The 19,226-nt window shown below is 33.8% G+C and overlaps 3 protein-coding genes across 15 annotated transcripts; 2 read left to right on the top strand and 1 right to left on the bottom strand.

Annotated features, from left to right (window-relative positions):
- Positions 1–4,765: 4,765 nt before the first annotated feature.
- LOC117208764 (NKAP family protein CG6066) lies at positions 4,766–6,936 on the top strand. Its single transcript, XM_033450087.1, has 5 exons — positions 4,766–4,921; positions 5,221–5,435; positions 5,540–5,624; positions 5,797–6,176; positions 6,273–6,936. The coding sequence occupies exons 2-5, from the start codon at positions 5,341–5,343 to the stop codon at positions 6,448–6,450; spliced, it is 738 nt and encodes a 245-aa protein (XP_033305978.1). The 5' UTR covers positions 4,766–4,921; positions 5,221–5,340; the 3' UTR covers positions 6,451–6,936.
- LOC117208766 (thiosulfate sulfurtransferase/rhodanese-like domain-containing protein 3) lies at positions 6,660–8,364 on the bottom strand. 10 transcript variants are annotated; one of them, XM_033450091.1, is made up of 4 exons: positions 8,227–8,364; positions 7,136–7,324; positions 6,903–7,065; positions 6,660–6,827 (listed from the first exon to the last, which is right to left on the bottom strand). In XM_033450091.1, the coding sequence occupies exons 1-4, from the start codon at positions 8,276–8,278 to the stop codon at positions 6,773–6,775; spliced, it is 459 nt and encodes a 152-aa protein (XP_033305982.1). In that variant the 5' UTR covers positions 8,279–8,364; the 3' UTR covers positions 6,660–6,772. The 10 variants fall into 10 exon arrangements, with proteins under 10 accessions (XP_033305982.1, XP_033305981.1, XP_033305985.1 ...); XM_033450090.1 differs by lacking the exon at positions 8,227–8,364 and adding an exon at positions 7,689–7,906 and having other exon boundaries at positions 7,136–7,339; XM_033450094.1 differs by lacking the exon at positions 8,227–8,364 and adding an exon at positions 7,749–7,904 and having other exon boundaries at positions 7,136–7,322.
- LOC117208763 (angiomotin-like protein 1) lies at positions 8,349–18,433 on the top strand. Of its 4 annotated transcripts, none has more exons than XM_033450086.1 (14): positions 8,349–8,486; positions 9,366–9,480; positions 9,606–9,787; positions 10,086–10,348; positions 10,432–10,627; positions 10,762–11,051; positions 11,133–11,533; positions 11,608–11,753; positions 11,821–12,155; positions 12,227–12,361; positions 12,451–12,632; positions 12,713–12,867; positions 13,922–14,698; positions 15,067–18,433. In XM_033450086.1, exons 2-14 carry the CDS (start codon positions 9,402–9,404, stop codon positions 15,103–15,105), a joined length of 3,180 nt encoding a protein of 1,059 aa, XP_033305977.1. In that variant the 5' UTR covers positions 8,349–8,486; positions 9,366–9,401; the 3' UTR covers positions 15,106–18,433. The 4 variants fall into 4 exon arrangements, with proteins under 4 accessions (XP_033305977.1, XP_033305974.1, XP_033305975.1 ...); XM_033450084.1 differs by adding an exon at positions 8,602–9,094 and having other exon boundaries at positions 8,377–8,486; positions 13,922–18,433; XM_033450083.1 differs by having other exon boundaries at positions 13,922–18,433.
- Positions 18,434–19,226: the final 793 nt, after the last annotated feature.

The raw sequence follows: 19,226 nt of genomic DNA, 5'->3' as shown, positions 1-19,226 counted from the left end.
ATGAAAATCTAGATGATACCAATGATCTATTACTATACCGAAGTGCTTATTACGAAGGTTGTTATTTCTGAAATTTTTACAACGTCTCGCTACTGTAATGCTCGATATTTATAGTCACACGCATACACAATAGTGATTCGTTTTTGTACATAATCGTGTGTAAAATATGAACGAAGTTCGACGATTTTATACAATTCTTTGAACCGACTTTTAATTTATTAAAAGGAAATACTTTTAGTTTTCCTTCGAACTCGAATCACGTACAAAATCGTACAAAATCCTCCATTTTAATTTACGTGGCTTTTACATATTTTAGTACAAAGTGTAAAGATTTGTTCTACAGAGAAATTTTATTATAATCCGACGAACATACAAACTGTTTTGATTACTGTAACAATGATTTTAAAACAATTTACTCAATTAATTTATAATGTATAATGTCACTTTAGACGGAACAGTATTAGTGCGTAACAATAACGTAACCACTATACAGAATAAAGTTGCCTAGCGAGAGCATGAATTGAATTTCTAAAAATTACATACGTATGCAAAGTAGAAAATCACGAGAACTAGAAATATTTTAAAGTTCGTGGCGTTGAATAAATACGAAAATAACACTAAATAATAAGAGACAAAGTGCTTTTCTGACTAGAGCTTTCTTGCTGAAGGTATGAGCGAAACCTCAAGGAGAATGCCCAAGATCTTATCTTGAACGTTAAGCGTTTTAAAATAACTTTTCTCGGACACTTTCCTTGGAACAATCTGTAATTCGACGAAATGTATTTATTTAACTGAGCTATGAAATAAGAAAATTGTAGATAAATATTTAGTCAAAGTGTCAGGAATATTGGCTGATTGCAAAACTTTGAGCAAGTAACAATTTTCGTTACTTAGCGGATAAATATTTATTGAAAATAATGAATGACTCGTTTCATAAATCAATTGAAATCAATCAGCTAAATTTTCTTAATAATTCGATTTTACTCAGAAAATTGATTTAAAGAAAGGAGAGAGAAAGATATATCTGCAAAGGAAGTAAAATTTATTGATCTAAAAACATATATAAGAAGATAACTTTTATAGAATATATTAAAGCGTTTGCAGTCATTCAATATCTTCCTTGATCTGATATTCAGCGTTGTAATTTTTACGAAAACTTTTTTTTCTCGTAACGATTACATCGCAAATCGATGGTGCTTCTATATTCCAACGAATACAATAGTATGCCCCGTAATGGCGTTAATCATTACTTCATTGTATTTATACAATATTTCTCGACAATACAAGAAAGTATTAAGGTAATGTAATCGTAAGGAAACAATTATGAAATTTACAATTCTGTACGCTATATTTCCAATTATTGTTTCAATTCTGTAATTCACAAATGACGAAGACTTGGTAGGAAAATATGCGATGGCACGGAATTTTTGTTGAAGCAAAATCTTTATGTGTATATAATCTTTCTGTTATATAGACTATCGCTGATAATTATTTGAGATGCGACACAACGATAAAAATTACATGAAGTAAATTCATTGAGAAAGAAATAATTTACTACAAAAGTTTTTATATCATTTTATTATCGAATAGTTCGTTATTGAGGATTTGATTAAAACACATAAAGTTTTTGAAATAATTACCACTGATGTAATAAATTTAACCCAAGCGTATGAGTGATAAAAATATTATGATATCAGAAATTAATGTCAAGAATTATTATACGTATCTTTTGAGGCGTAACATTGAACATGCATAAGATTCTCACAAAAAAAAAAAAAAAAGTAAAGCTGAAAAGAACGGACTTGTTAAGAGTGCCTTGTCATATCTCTGTTACTACGCAAGTATTAATTATCGAATCTCAATGTACGAAAACACTTCCTTGAATTTCGATGGACCCATTTATTATTAACGCAGCTACAATTATTTTCACTAGCAGTACGTTATTAAGCTACGTATTTCTTTATATTAATTTGGAAATGCACGATGCTTAGAATCTAACAACTGGAATTGTTACGGATATTTTTCTATCGGAGTACTCGAGGAAAAAAGGATTATAATTATAATATTTATTAATTACAATAGATATTACTAACAATACGATTAAACTATGACAATTGCTACTTTGTACATTTATAAATCTTGGATGGTGGTGCTGTCCAGCGACATGTAATTTTATATCGATCTTTGTAATCATTGTAGATATTTTGTGTAATGTATTTTTTATTGATATTTATTAAAAACACATTTTGATACTACATCATCGGAATTCATTATGGAATTCATTCACTCCAGGGTGTTTCATAAAGAAAACCAATAAAATTTCGACATTATTTTCACTTCTCTATGTGCGCTTCTTTTCTACCTCCATATTTTATTCTCATATTTGTAAAGAGGTTTTCGAAAGTCGGTTGAAATCATGAAACGATAGAATGATAAAGATATATCTTTTAATTGCATCGCGAATAAACTTTGTAAATGCTGCCAATTTTCCTTTAGTGTCTGCGACTAAAACCAGAGGGATGGATGTTTAATATTCCTTTTAAATTGTTATAACAGAGAAGAAATGAGAGTGTTCATGCTCGTAGTACCAGTTGTTTCACAGTACAGGTGCTGCACTATACGGCCAAGTACTGAAGATGGCAAATGCTAGCATATACAAGAACCTATAAAATTAGGGATCTGCCATGTTTGGTTGCACGTTAGCATGTACAAGAACCTATGTATTTAATAAAGTCAGGGATCTGCCCTGTTTGGTTGCACACTAGTGTAGTATCGTGGACAAATGGTCTACGAAATATAGGGTGAACTATATTGTACCATATTGTATTAAATCATATTGTTGTAAACTATTAGTTGTGAGTTGTGAATGAACTATTTAGTTATCTTAGTTATAGTACATTATTCTATTTAGTTCACGTTAAATAACCATCATTTCCTGTTTAATCCATTGTAAATAGATCTATCGATCAATAAACTTATCATATAGGATAGATATGATACGATAGATAATAGACTCCCGAAGGTGTTTAAGATAGATGTAGAAATTCAGCAAGACGGAATAATAGATCAGTCTCAATTTGACTTTGCAAACCCGATCGTAGTCGAAAAAAGAAAGGGGATCTCCTCGTGTTCCTATCGGGGAAAGTAGTAAAGAATGTACGGCAGTTGCACTTCCCACGAGTCCTTCTTGTCTTGAGGACACCATCGTCATGAAAAAAAATTTATTAGACGAATCGGTTACAGCGGACATAACCACGGTAGCGTCGTATGGAGACAACACGACCGGTTGCGATGAGGATTTCGTAGGATTTACAGAATATCGTGCAAACTGTACAGTCGAAAAAATAAAACCTAGCACGAGTACGTCAGAAAGGTGTGACAGTGGAACGTAGAAAGTTTCCTTAATATCTTCGAGCGTGATTTCGCAGCCAAATCGAAGCAGTTTCGGATCGGTGACGAGATAATTCAAATTTGTAAACGTAGACTGCGTGGTATGTCTATCGTCGAAGCCAGGAACGCATTAAAACATGTTCGGAGCCCGTAGAATTGCGGATAGTTAGAAAACCGACTTTCGTTTTAGATGAAGAGCTAGGTAATACGTGGGGCGATATTCTTGTACGCACTCGAAGCGACTCAGAAGTGTCGACGCTGAAACAAGGGAAAGCGGCTGATGTTCGCGATTCCATAAATGTCGTGCAAAGAAAACCGCTTTTAAATGTAAGATAGTTGGTACCCTGATGAAGGATGGAAAGAACACAAGTTCTAAGGAGCGAATGAAAAGCGAGAATGAGGCAGCTACGAGAAAATTTCAGGTGGTGCGAATGCAAGTGATCAATCCGACCTTTTGTCCGCGAAGGGCGTTTAACAAGAGACGCAAGAAGACGACAACATACAAGACGGGGAATCTGGTGGCGATCAAGAGGACGCAAGCCGGTCCTGAGTTAAAGCTCCACTCGAAGTTCCTTGGGATGTACCGTGTGGCGAAAGTTTTACGAAATGATCGTTGTATGGTGCAGCGAGAAGGCGAACACGAGAGGCCCCAAACGACCTTCACGACGGCTGATCATTTGAAATGGTGGGACATTGTTGAAGTTAGTAGTGAAATTAGCGACGATAAACACATCTGGGGTCCGATGTATTTGTCAGATTGGCCGAGTGTAATATCGTGGACAAATAGCCTAAGAAATATCGGATGAACGATAAACATTAAACAATAAAACTTTGAAGTGCCGTTAAGTCAAAAGGGTCCGGGAGTTTTTACCGGATCGTTACCTCGAAATCGTTACCGGGTGTTCGTTACCTGATGAGTCGAGTGGAGGAGTTGTGAGTTCAGAGTCGAGTGATGAAAAGTCGAGTTGAGATAGTCGTGAGTGAAGAGTCGAGTTGTGAGGAGTTGTAAACTACTAGTTGTGAGTTGTGAATTAACTATTCAGTTGTCTTAGTTATAGCACATTACTATATTTAGTTCACGTTAAAGAACCATCATTCCCAGTTTAATTCATCCTAAATAGATGTATCTGTTCGGGATTTTGAGTGATCGTCCGTATATGACTCAGACAATAATTATCCCTTTTTTGAAATTTGAAATTGCGAATTATATCTATCCTCCCCGAGCTGCAAATCTGAGGGTTCAAAGGTCGGGAAAAATCTCCGGTCAAGTAGGGACGATGGACGGACGAGACCCAACGACTGGTGGTGATGATGGGCGGACGAGACCCAACGGCTGGTGGGGAGCACCAGCGACATACTAGGGCAATCATCAACAGACCGTCGTACTGTGCGTGTGTGATATTTCAGTCTCAACGAGATCTTACAACCGTCGTGTTCAGACTTATTTGTATACAAGTGCAAATAAAATGACAAATTACGCTAACGCTCGATCTATTAAACCTCCTCCACGTTGAGCGTTAAGTCATTTAAGGTACGTGATATCAACCGAATATAAAAGTTTTATTGTTGCATTGTTACTTCGTCGGATCGAGTAATATTGCTTGTCACTATCTGTGTAGTCGATAGCAGATTTTCAATATAGTTACATAAAAATTTATATTTTTCAAGTCTTCCAAAAATTTGTTTGTCCGATACTAATAGTTTTTCGACATAAATTATTACGCGATTTTGTTATTCGTAGAACCGTGCAATTTAATAGGTTCTTGTCTATGCTAGCGTGCAACCAAACAGAGCAGATCTCTAATTTTATACATTCTTGTATTGTTAAAGTGTTTCATGGTTCAGCATTTGGCCGTATGGTGCAGCATTAATCCTGAAACAACCAGAACCATAACCGTTAGCACTCTCATTCCCTATCTGTCATAGCTTGTAAACAAGAAATAAAAGCAGATGCAAAAAATGGACGCACGGAGACGGGATAGAGAGCAAATTGGGTTATGTGGTGTTGATAGAATTTGGGGAAAATCACCAACACGAATCGAAGAGTAAGAATTTATAATATTTTATTTTGTAATCAAAGTATACATCAATTATATTATACATATATGTTTATTCTTATAAATTGTTAAATGTTTTGTGTTTAACATAGTTCTGACGAAGATGAAGAGACTAACAAGTACAAAGACAGTATTATACCAAAAGATAGAAAAAGGAAACATGAGATGAAGAAGAAGGTATGAAAACATAGTTTAACTTCTCATTAATTTAATAAGTAAATTTATTTTCGTACTTCCATATACCTTTCTTATTATATTTTGTATATGTAAAAATTAGTTTCTTTATAATGTTATTTGTTACAGACTTTTCTTGTAAGTTATAATAAATGTTTTTTTATCATTGTTTTAGAAAAGTAAAAAACTAAAGAAAGAAAAGAAAGCTAAGAAAGACAAAAAGAAGAAACGGAAAAAGAAAAGGTCAGATAGTAGCTCCGACAGCGAACCTGAGGAATTAGAATGGGTGGAAAAGAATGGAATTAATGATAAAGCAAAGGTTAAAAAGGGATCAAGTTCAGATGAGAGTGGTGATGAAGTAGTGGGACCAGTTCAAAAGCCACATGTGACATTATCTGCTAAAGATTTTGGCAAGGCTCTTTTACCTGGTGAAGGTGCTGCTATGGCTGCATACGTTGCAGAAGGAAAACGTATACCTAGAAGAGGTGAAATTGGTCTGACTTCAGAAGAGATAGCCGCATATGAATCTGTTGGTTATGTTATGAGTGGTAGCAGGTAAGATATCCTTTGAAAATTTATTTTCATAGTTTGAAAATTACTAAAGTTTAGGAAAATAAATTTATTCTAACATTGATGTTATTTTTTTCTCAGACATCGGCGGATGGAAGCTGTTCGTATCCGTAAGGAAAACCAAATTTATTCTGCTGATGAGAAACGAGCATTGGCTATGTTTAGTAAAGAAGAACGACAGAAGAGAGAAAATCTTATTTTGGGGCAATTCAGAGAGATGGTTAATCAGAAATTAGCCCAAGAACAGAAGAAAAAGTAATGTAATTATTTGGTATATAATTTTCATCTTATTTAACATAACAAGAAGTTATGTATGAAAGTGTATATAAGAATTGAACACATTGTAAAATACTATTTATACGCATGTAGATATATACATATATGGAAATAGATGTAAATATATTATCTTAATTGATTATATATCATATGATATTATTTATCAATGAGGATTAGCTTAAAAAAATTTCATTTTAAGCAATTAATAACAGTTTATTATTGTAAGTTAAGAAATTATATATAAGTGTTTACTAATATTTATAAGTAAATATATCTACTCATGTAAAAATAATTATAACAATAGCTTATACTTTTTGATTGCTTTCCCAATCTAGCCATCCTCCAACATAATTGTATGCACTAAAATATAATTAAATAGGTTTAATTAATACATCTGTAAAACATGTGTAGGTATACTTTTATAATATAATATACTTTTCATATCCAAGCTTTCGAATTTCTTCTTGAACCATGCCACTTCTTTTCCCAGATCTACAACTTAATATGATCTTCGTATTTTTGGAAGGTTTTTCTTTCTTAAATCTCTCTTTAAAATCTTTCTCAGAAAGGCTCGACAATGTATTTGCAACATCTCCCACTATAATAATAAAATTCAACAATAACTACCTAATACTCTAAAGCATGATTTTGACGATATTGGAACATACTTGGTATATGAATACTTCCAGGTAGCTTTCCAGTTTCATCAATTTCTTCCTTTTCCCTGACATCGATGATTAAAACACTACTATCATTTTGAGCTTTTAGAATCTCATTATAATCAACATTAAGGCAAATTTTATCACCTCCAGACATGGTTTTAACATCTGTATTATGAAGTATTGAGGTTGAAAACTGTAAAGTTGGTTTTACTAAAAAACAATATGTTTGATATATCGTAAATGAAATCGTATATTTACAGTAAAACATCTTATTTTTAATTACAAACTTCTTTAAAAATCACGAAAACAAGAAAGTTAAATCACGCATTATATTCTTTACGGAATTGTCAATAAGTTTACAAGCTCCTTTTTTAATATTTTTTGTGGATTACCATGAAAAAATATCCTATATGAAGCAATTTTCAACAATTTATCATAAATAAATGGTTTTTGGTTTCGTAATGGTACATATGAACTTTGATGTAATGATTTGAAAGAAAGAAATTTATAGCATTGTCGTAATTTATTAAAATTCATAATTACTTCCTGATCCACTCACAATCACACAGTATGAATTTTATACAACTTAGGTTGCAACATAGTATCAAACAGTACATACATCTAAAGATACTGTAAGTCAAATTGTGTTCTAGAAAAAGATTATTATTTGTATAAATACCATAATATTCTCATCAAATCTTCCAAATGATTCATCGCCGTAATATAACCATATTTTTCAAAAGACTTAAAGATAACAATATCGCTTAATGCAAATTTTTATTGCGTGCTATCATATACCAATGGACGCGACTTAATTAAGTACTTATATCAGAGATTATATATTAAATAACTAAAACGATAAAAATTCTTTTCATTTAATTGAATGTTACATCAAATATATTTTTATGTACACAACAGCGTGTTTAATTTGAAATAAGAATTATTCGAAAATGAAATAAAAGCCTATCGCAAAAATCTGTCGTGTGCATTTAAATTGCTTATATCGTCAGAACGCAATGAACCTGACTTAAATATCTTACTTAAGAATAAAGTATAAAACTTTGTTCGATCTGTAAGAAAAGAAAAATAAATTAGATTTATCATGCAATGATATAAAAAACAGATACCAAGATGATATTCTGCGTACATTGCTTTTCAGTGATTCATCTGCAGATGAAGAAAAAAGTTGGGAAAGTTTAGAAGAGTCAGGAAGAGCGTATCCCGCTTTCGTATACGTCGCACCCTGATGAGGAATGCGGGAACTAACAATTTTTATTTCTCGTGCATGGAGCAGTAAAGTGTATTAATTTATTGAAATAATTACGACACTCGTCCTGTTTTTGCACTTTCGCATAATGTGAGTAATCGGACGTCTATTCGTTAGGACCATCTGCTTACATTCCTGTAGTGCGGCATGTGAAAAATCCTCGCTGGATTCTAGTTCGAGTATATTCTTTTGTTTATTTATACAGCCCTTCAAGTTCAGCAACGTGTAAAAATATTAAAAACCGTGTGCAACAGGATCGTTTTCGGTGTTGCAAACACGCATATATCAATGAGTCGCGTTCGTGAGACCTCGAATACTATCCCACTACGATGTTACGCATCAACGAAAAATTCAATATCTCCGGATTATCAACATTCCAGAGTGTTGACACCTCTGTCAGAGCGCTCTGCTTTACCATTACTATAACATCGTTGTCTCTTTCTTATACGTTGACTTCTGATAATTCTGTCTTCGTTCCTCGTTTTCGAGTGCCGCGTAGTGTCAAATAGAAGAATGCATGAATAGGTTTACGTTCCCACTGGTTTTTAACTTTGAGAGATGTGAGAGTGATTAATTTGTGGGCATTGTTCGTATCTATCTCCATTCGCCTTTTCGACGTGTTTCGATGTGATGTGCTTCTAAATATTGGTTAAAATACATTATAAAAACACGTTTTATCAAAGAATATTATAAATAAGGCATGTTATAAATCCATGTTTCCTAAAAGCTTGTAAATATAGATCTTTCATTGTTAATTTTTTTAACATTGTATGTACGAGTGTGCAAAAAGCATGTTGAAAGGAAAATAAATTAATCTTTGCAAAATCTATTTATTTAGTCATGCAATGAATTATTAATCCATGTGATATGCATATTAGAATAACACATTCATGTAGAGATTACATATAAACAAACTGTTCTTTGGTATTTCCTGAATGATTGAAAAAAATTAATTCTATATATTTGCAGATTAAATAGAACAGGTGTAAATGAAACAATAGAAAAATGAGTTCTCTGCAGCAAGGTAGCAGATTCTTACCTTTTTCAAATAATAATATACAAAGGAAGCAACTATCAATGCAAGGTACAAGACAAGTTTTATAATATTTGTGCTTGATATTTTTTATTGTTTCTAAGATTTTTTAAATGTACAAAATTTTAATCTATGAAAAGTTGTATTTTTCAAAATACATGATATATATTTAATAGGTGGCCTTCCACAAAGTTTGAGTGGTAGTGAAACTGATGTATCAACATCAAATGAGAACTTAACTAATGAAGATCGATATGTTATAAGACATACAGCTCGTCAAGAACCTCAAGGCCAAGAAAATCAGCAGCAAAGTCCATCGAGATCTTCCAGTCATAAAGAAAATATACCAAATATACAAGTAAGTATGAAAACATTTGTTAGTAATTATTTACTAAACAATATATGTTTCTAATAATTTTTCTAACAGTGACTCACATTAAAATAATATACATTTATGTTGTTTATTATAATATTTTAGTTTTTGAAGAATATTAGTTACTTTTATATATCATATACTTTCATTCTTTGTCATTATCTTTGAGATACATGTGACCATTTTTTAATGTCTGTTATCTAACTATATTATTCTTATATATCTTAAATTGCTATCACTACCATTAAGTCACATAAGTGTAAATTACTTTATTGCAATCTAGGGTAACCTGCTCAACAGAAACAGTTTGAAGGATAGTTTAAATGGTTCAAACAGAAACAGTTTGAAGGAGAATTTGAATGGTTCTAATAGAAATAGCCTTAAAGACAGCATTAATGGTTCTAATAGAAATAGTTTGAAGGATAATTTAAGTAATCGTACCAGTGTAGGGTCAAATAGAAGTAGCTTAGATGTGTCTACAAGCTCTTACAACACACTTATTATACACAGTGCTAATGATGATAATTCATGGGTACCATCTGGAAGGTAATATATACTTTGAAGAAAAATTCTTATTTTTATAATCTTTGGTAAATATTTATGAATTATATATCAATGTTTAATTTTAGGTTGTCAGGTGTAGTAAGAGAACATGGAGATATGGGTTACTTATATTGTGATGGTGGTGGTAAAGGACATTCGAATAGCCCTACTATGCAGTCTTTATCGAATTTATCTCATGAAGATCATGTTTATGAGCAACCTAATAATGGGGGATGTCAAGAAATTACAGATATACCAGATGATTATCTTAGTCAGTCACAGGTGATTATTTTAGTAGTATTGGAATATATGTTTAACAAATGAATATTGTTAATACTTTTATATTATTATGATACAGTTTATTAAATGAGATTAATTCTTCATGTTTGTTATTTTATTTCGTTTAAATTAAGCAGGTATTAAAACATCTTGCAAAAGAAGTTAAAGTACCATCTTATAGCAAGCTAACTAATAATGGAGGAAATATTGATATGAGAATGAGAGATGGTGATAGAGGAAAACAGAATGACAGCGAATCAGAAGATAGACCACCACCTTCGTATATGTCTGTTCTGCTACCACTAAAAAATAAATCTCGACTTCTTGGGCCTATGGAAAAATTGACATTATCAAGATCACAACCTGATTTATCTAGAATAGGCAAACCAGATATGGATAATTACAATTTGCGGGCAACTTCTCCACGGTGATTTAATTAAACCGATTTTCTTCAAGTTATTTCACTTCTAATGATCGCTTTTTGTAAATAATATTTTATTTTTTATAGACCTCAAACGAAAGGAAGAGAGGAGACAGAATCTGCAACGGGTGAAATTTGGCCACCATCAGAGATGATACAAATTGTAATCCAGGAGAACAGTGCCTTAAAATTAGAATTAGAACGATGTTATAACAAAGTTGCTAAATCTCAAAAGTTGGAACAAGAGATCGCGAAGGTACACAGGGCTCATGAGGAATTGGCTGCGTCGAGTGAACGAAGAGAGAAACTGGAACGAGCTGCTAGACTGAGGTTACAAAATGACTGCAGACGATTAACCGAATTAAATCGTGCATTGAGAGATCAAATAGATTTATTATCGGCACGTACCGATAGTCCTCCGATCGTAGAATCTATGAGAAAGGAATTAACGCAACGAGAATTATTAATTGGTCAATTGATTACACAAAGTATGTAAATTTTATTATTCGTTAATGTCTCGTTGATAAAAATATTATTTTAACCCTATCGATATTTATACTAGATAAAGAATTAGCCGCGGCGAAAGAAAGGCAGGAAATCGAATTAGCAGCACAGCGAGCAACGTTACAAGAACAACGTACACACATAGATATTTTAGATACTGCTCTCACTAACGCACAAGGCAACGTTGTACGCCTTGAAGAAGAGGTAATATTTTTTTATGTTCCAGTAAATTGTTTGTTTGTAAGTTGTTTGTTACATTCGTTTCTTACAGTGTCGGAAGAAACAAGTATACGTAGAAAGGGTAGGCCAACTTCAACGAGCTTTGTCTTCTCTTCAAGCGTCCAGTGACAGAAGAGAAGAAACAGAAAGACAGTTGAGAGGTCAATTAGAACGGGAATTAAGAGAAGGCGGTGGTGGTGGTGGCGGTGGTGCTAATGGTAATGAACAATCCTCCAATGGAGAAACGATCGCAGAATTAAAACGACGAATACGCGAAAGAGATGAAAAAATTATGTCACTCGAGGGTGACGTTGCAAAATGGGAGCAACGTTATCTCGAAGAAAGTGCACTAAGGCAAGCGGCAATTGATGCAGCCAGTCTACCAAAGTAAGTTTGCTCGCTTAATACATTTTTTGTCATATGCACATTAATTACAATTTATTTATCTGACCAATCAGGGACGCCAAGATAGCTGCGTTAGAGAAGACGAGTCAAGACGCTGAGAAATTAATTGCAGAGGCACGTTCTGAGAAAATGAGACACATGGATGAAGTACACGCGGCACAGAAAAAATTGGCTGATTTTGAATCTAGGTAATATTATTTTTATTTCATATAATCTTTTTATATCTTTTGTCATTTAAATAGAATTACAGTAATACAAACCCTTGTCTGTTTCATAGAATGAAGGATCTAGAATCGAAATTAGCTGAAAGGGATGCAATGATTAGAGTCCTTCAAAAACATACGTACGACAAGGATAGTAGTAGCAGTAGTGGTGTTGGTAGTTACCCTGCTGCACATTCGTCTCACTCAAGCACATCAGCGGATCACCATACTGCACTAACAAGCACGCCAGAACTCGGTAAGATTTCTGATACAGTTCTTTTTTCGAAAACTAGTAATTATAATGACTTTTTAATTATTCATTTTTATGTTTAACAGTAAGCAGTGTATTGGGTGGTGGTAGTGGTTATGGAAGTACTGGTTCGTACGGTGTTACGGACAGTTACAAGTATAGGAAGCAGGGGAGCTTCGAACAAACGAATAAAAGTCTCGATGATCAATTAAAAGAACTAGACTCCCAGCTACTTAGTAAGGTATGCAAGCTCCCAGTAAACGTATAGTTACTAGACGTAGAAATAATTTCGTGATAGTAAAATTAATTTTCTGTAGGCAGCATAGTTTTGTAACTATGTGAAGGACAGGATAAAAGTAGGATTTTATCATTTAATTTTAATCATTTCAAAATTACATTTTATGAAATTTTATTTTTATTTTTTTCTATGTACTCTTTGCGTTCGACATAATGTTTTGATTTTGTAATGTTAAACTCTTTAGTGTTTACTTTAGCTTTATAGCTACAGGAGACTATGAAAATATTACAGATTATACAATCAAAGGTATTTTAATGTTCTATTTGGGTTAGTCGTATGGACAAGAATAGTTGATGTATCATCAAGAATCTATAATATCTTCTGTTTGATATATAAATAATTGTCAGATGCATTCGATACATTAAATAAATATATTAAATGCATCAACTATTCTCTTGTGTTTAGTATTGCATAGTACATTGTAGTTGTGTTATTTGCATAACTATGTGTTGTATTAATTCATTTCGTTTTTTTACGAATTTCTTATATTTTTTTATTTCGCTTTGTTAGCCAAATTTATACAGAGTAAGCTTTTTACCTACAACAAACTTTCAAAAGATTCGTACGTTATCAGACTTTTGCGATATAAAAATAAAAATTGATAATTGGAAGGAAAACTAATTTAATATTTTGTAAAAAGCAAACTCTGCATAAATCATAAGACAATATATATATAGGTGATATGTAAAGAATGCATTTGCTGCTCATTTTTATCTAAAAACTCAGTAAACTGTATTTTCACTAATACAAATTTTTGTGTGCCATTGATTTTTCGTTTTATAATTAACTATATATTAATCGTATATTTTCGATTAGACGATAAAAAAAGAAAAAAGAAAAGACATTTCCTCCATCCTTCTTAATTCAAACTAACCCAACCCAATCCTCATCCCGTGTGATCCTGGAGTGTGCATGCGCTGTTGTAGCGAGCACTAACCCCCACTTTCCAGGTCCCAGGCCTCCTTTCCAACGCGGCTCTGCTTTTCTCTTGTTTCAGCGGGCACTTTGCTGTTTTCCAGGATTCTCTAATCCAGGCACTGCGTCGCGAAAAGGAAAAATACCCAAGCCATTATTGGCGGGTGTAGATAGCACAGGTACCTCGAGCACCGCCTCGAGCAAGAGTCGCCTATTAGACGACTCCGGTGGCGAGGTTTCGCCGGGTATCATGGAATTTGCGAGTGCAGCCTCGAGACTAAAAGGCACTGTATCGAGATTGTCAGACGGTAAGCCCGAAGATATGATGCTGCTGGAGAAGCAGGGCAGAAGCTCTCAGAGGCAGAGGATGCAAGAGGGCGAACCACGTCGCGCGGGTAGTCTTCCTCCTAGCTCGTTACCGCGGCCACCGAAGAATCTGAAGTCGACGAACTCGCGTTACTGCAGACTAAGCGACACGGAGACTCGCAAGAAATCAGACCCAGGTCCAGCTTTGGACACCTCTGTGAGCATGAAAGTGCGCGATACGAGCAACTGCACCATCGAGTATGGCAGATTCGACACGAAGGCTCAGCGTCGAAAGAAATCATCCGGAACGGAACAGTTGGTCGTGAATAATTCGCTGAAAAAGCCATCCTCCACGACGAGTCACGAGTACGAGCGCCTTCAAGGTGAAAATATTCGCAAGAAACAGCCTTCCAATTCAGAAACGAAGCACAGGGAAATGCAGAGTCGCTCGCTCATACCTCCGCCGTCTCGTCGTATCGGAGAGTACGGTCGCCTCAGCGATGGCACCTTGAGAAAGCAAACTGGTTCACGAGGACAAAGCACCGGAAGCACGGTGAGCAGCAAGAGCGGAGGGCGCGACTCCGGAGGCACTGCTAGCAGCGAGGCGTCCACGTCATCGTTGCCTCCTTCCAAAGCGAGATCCATACCTCGTCCGAGCAATTACCGCATTCAGTTTTAATTTATAATGTTTGGAATCGAGTTAGTCTTCCTTGTTATAAATATTGGCTTTCAAAGAGATGTTCTCTCAAAGGAGTGTATAACTCCTTGTAGCGTATAAAGAGTAACTCGTGGGATATAATTTTCCATACTTTATCTTCCATTTATGAGAATCTTCCTTACCAAACATTGATACAGATGCTTATTCTACTGTCTTAAGTTTTCTATTGCATTTTCAACGAACGACGGAAAATTTCTTTCTAGTGGATGTCAGAGAGGAGCACAGCAGGGTCGAATGGTTAGATGATCGAATGGAAAAGAGCGGTGAACGACGAATAAAATGGGAGGCGGATTAATGAACGAAGGCAAAAATCAAAAGCGTTGACTGGTTTCGAGAGCGTCCCTACTTCGCCCTTCAGGAGTTCAGATCCTATTTAGAAGTCCTAATATACGTATGCGCGAGCGATACGTCTACACAGCCATAATATTAAACGATGCGTTAAGTTCCCTTTATTACCATTTAATAACGAAGAAGCGAAGCCGATCGCAACGACATAGCGAAGAATCACGATATATCGTCGCGTAGCGATAATGCATGACCTAGTCATTACCAAAGTAATTTCTGTAATGAAAACGGAATTAATTTCCCCTCGTTTCGTACGCAACTACATCTAGGAACATTGCGGCCTTTTGTTGAATAATAATATTCGTATAATAAACGCGAAAAAGTGCCTTGTTAAAGACTGCGTGAAAAAGAAATACACGATCGGTACAACTAGGAATAAGAGTATACGTTCGGAATAACTTTCGGAATTCTAAAGGACACGGAACCTTTGGATAAAGTCAATCGCGTCACCCTTAAGTGGACGCGTTATTTTTTGAACGTGTATTTTATAATTTTACCCTTTCGCCAGGAGTATCGCATTTCTGCGCGTGCCTTATGAAAACATATTTCTTTTCCTTCTCTTTTCTTTTTATGTATCTTTAAGATCGTTTCCTGCTGGAAACCATATAAAGATACAAAACGCGAGATATCCAGTCAGTTTCGCTTTTCGATGGAAAAGTGAAACTATGGTAAGGCGAACGAAAATTCGATTTGTCCGGATGCACAGCAAGCAATTCGACTAGTATATATATATATATATATAAATAAATATATATATATATATACACATATTATATATTTTATATAATCACATTTTCGTGTGTACGTGTCTCGATTCGATGATTTTGAGTGTTCCTTTACACCGAGAGAAATTACGTAAATCGTTAACGGTGATTCGCTTAATTTAAGGTGACATAGTAAACGTAGCGACGGTGATGAATCATACGTAATACTTAGAAATAATATATTTCACGATGGAGCAGTTTCATAAGCATTTACATTTCGCGCCCAAGTATCGTTCAACCGGTCGAAAGGTACTTCTCCCCTTGTCCCGTTTCATGGTTTTAAATGCATTTCGATTTTAATATCAATGAAACTCTTGACGATAGTAATCTCGATCGATGATATTCACCTTTTAGGCAGATTATTTTTACGTCGTATTTCTTGTTTTCAGCATATTCCTTTTATAGACGTTATTTAAACAATGTAAGATCAGGCTACATTTAAATTGAACTGATTGATTACAAATTATAGTCAAAATATTGCGAAGTTCCGGTATAGCGTACATGTTTTGTGTTTTTATCTCTCGTGTATTAATTATAGAAAAGAAAATATTACAAAAGGAGTTATGAAAGCGATAAAGCAGTAATAATTTATGTTACTAGCAAGTTGAACGCGTCACGTTGCGAATTCCAGCCTGATGGAAAGGTTATTATAATTTTCGTGATTAGTATAGGTACTTATAAGACTGAAAAAAGTGAATACCGACGAAACAAATTTTCTTCTTCGCTATTTGCTACAACATGTTTTCTCTCTCATCCCGTCTCACCCTATTTTCTCCCCTTCGCGCGTGTGCACGAATTTACATCTACATACAGCCAGGAATATATGTATACAGACATAGCTGAAGTTGATGCATGTTCACGAATATTCATGTGCATTAAAACGTCTATTGTTCACGATACGAATTCCTTGAAGATTACAGGGATATTCGTGGTAAATATAGCGGAAATTTCATTAGCATTCGATGTAATCCCTTCGACGAATGGTATGTAGCCTGTTGAAAGAAAACAAAAAAAAAAGAGAGCAGAAAGAACGGAAAGGAAAGAAGGAAGGAAAATATAGAGGGGAACAAAATCTCTGGACGTGTGTAACGTCGTTGTTTCCGCAGAGACGTCGAAAATTTCTAGGACGAATCGTTAATTTTTGTCTCGCGCGAAACAAAGAGAAAAAAAGATGATAAAAAGGAAAAAAGAAGAAAAATGCGTAGAATGCCAAAGCAAGTTAGGATGCCGCACACTACGATTTATAATGACAAATATGTTCTAATATAATTTTAGCGTATTTATTTGTTTTCGTTTTTGTGTTAATTATCTATTTTACGTATAGGGTGAATTTTCTATCAATTATTATTTCCCGTGAACGTTTTAGAGGGGAAGGTTTATCGTGCAGCTTCCGTTTTGAAGCACGCGGTCCTACGTGAATGGTAGGAGAATTTAGAACCGAGTGACGACTGATAAAAGACTCACCCTGTATACGTAGGGTGTTCATTAAGATACGATATGTTTAGAAAATGAGAGATCTCTGATCTAATTCGCACGTTTGTAATAAGAGTTATACGATTCAATACTTTTCGAATTCGAGATTTTAGCAGCGATATGTATTAAATATTCAAAAACGAAGGTTTTCAACAAGTCTGAAATTTTCTCTGTCTGTAAAGATCTCCATCGAAACGGAAGATAAACGCGTAGGACATAGCAATTTGTAGCAATTTGAAATAAAAATCGACTTACGACAAGCATTGTTTTCATTTCATATTACTTTCACGAACATTTTCTTTATTTATGTACATTCGTATATATACGTACAAAAATCATTATCTTCTACAATATGGATATATTGATTCTCTCGTAAAATTTTTTTACAAATTTGTAATCTCAGAAAATGAATATCTTTTTGTATCACTCTTATCGCAACTACGACATTGTAAATCGTATTTATTATCTAAATATTTATTCCTATTAAAATTTCATCGTAGAAAAAATCTTTTTAATCGAGTGTTCTCATTTTTTGAATATTTCAGATCTTGTGAAACATCCTGTATTTGTAAACGTAATATATATTCTATATAATACGCTTATCGTATTGTTCTATCACCCTCCTTTCCAAATAACGATGTACCAGTCACAGGAGATAATTATCACGCGTGGATTTTGTATTGTTCAAGTTATAACACACGTTGATTGTGATGTAGAACCTAGAGGATATGCGAACTGCCACTGGCGTACGTTTTTCTTTTTTTTGTTCTCGAAATGAAGATTTGCTCTTTTATACACGAATATTCAAAGATCTGTGTTCAAATACGTGAAATGTAAATTTTACAAAAAAAATCGACGATTTGGATTATCGATGATTTCTCGTAGGTTGTAACTTTTTATTGATCTTTGCCATAAAAAGATTGCTCTATGAATATTGTAAATAAAGATAACAATAAAGGGAAACATTCTGAATTTTGTCGCTAATATATTCTCATTGATTTATTTATTTAAAATATAAACTTTTAAAGACGAGTGGAGATACCATTGTTTGTTTCAACTTGTCTTTCCTTTGTAACAAAATATGGAATTCAATTATTGTCAGGCTAAGCTAAATTACTTCAGTTAAAGCAACGAATAAAATCGATTTATAAATAAAAATAGAAGTTTTGAGAGTCGCAGTAAAGTCTCCAAAATAAATAAAAAGAAACACTTTTGCTTTTAACTAATAACCAAATACTAAACTTAAAGACAACTGAATTAATTAAAAATTTTTAGATAAAAGTTATGAATTATTTAGAACTATAATATTTATCTATAACTCTAAAAACATGGAGTACAAATTGAAATGATTGATAATAAAATGTATCGAGTGATAAAATGACGAAGACTTTTAGAATCATAGATCACTTACAATATTACAGTAGTATTTTGTAATATAATATTAGAATCTCTGGGGACGGCTTGTTACATTTTCATTTCTAGAAACAATGCACTTTGTGTGCATCTGATAATTATTACCTTGCAGCAGGTGGCTTGAAAACTCTCATCTTGTTCTTTTTGAAAAGTTACAAGCAGCGAATGATTTGTAGTTAAGATAGATAAATGCTTGTCGAGAAAGAGAGAAAAAGGGAGAAACAAACTTTAATCTTCTTGGCTGAAATATTTATTTCTCGATTGAATATATCTAAAGGAATATATATAAAGGATTATGTATTTGCGTATTTAAGATAATTAATATTTTCCGAATTATTCACATCATTGATATCAAGCAATTAATAGAA

The sequence above is a fragment of the Bombus bifarius genome, unplaced genomic scaffold (assembly GCF_011952205.1).
Source record: "Bombus bifarius isolate JDL3187 unplaced genomic scaffold, Bbif_JDL3187 scf7180000008162, whole genome shotgun sequence".
NCBI classification, from domain to species: domain Eukaryota; kingdom Metazoa; phylum Arthropoda; class Insecta; order Hymenoptera; family Apidae; genus Bombus; species Bombus bifarius.
The sequence above is the reverse complement of the archived record's forward strand: the minus strand, read 5'-3'. Positions and strand labels throughout refer to the sequence as shown.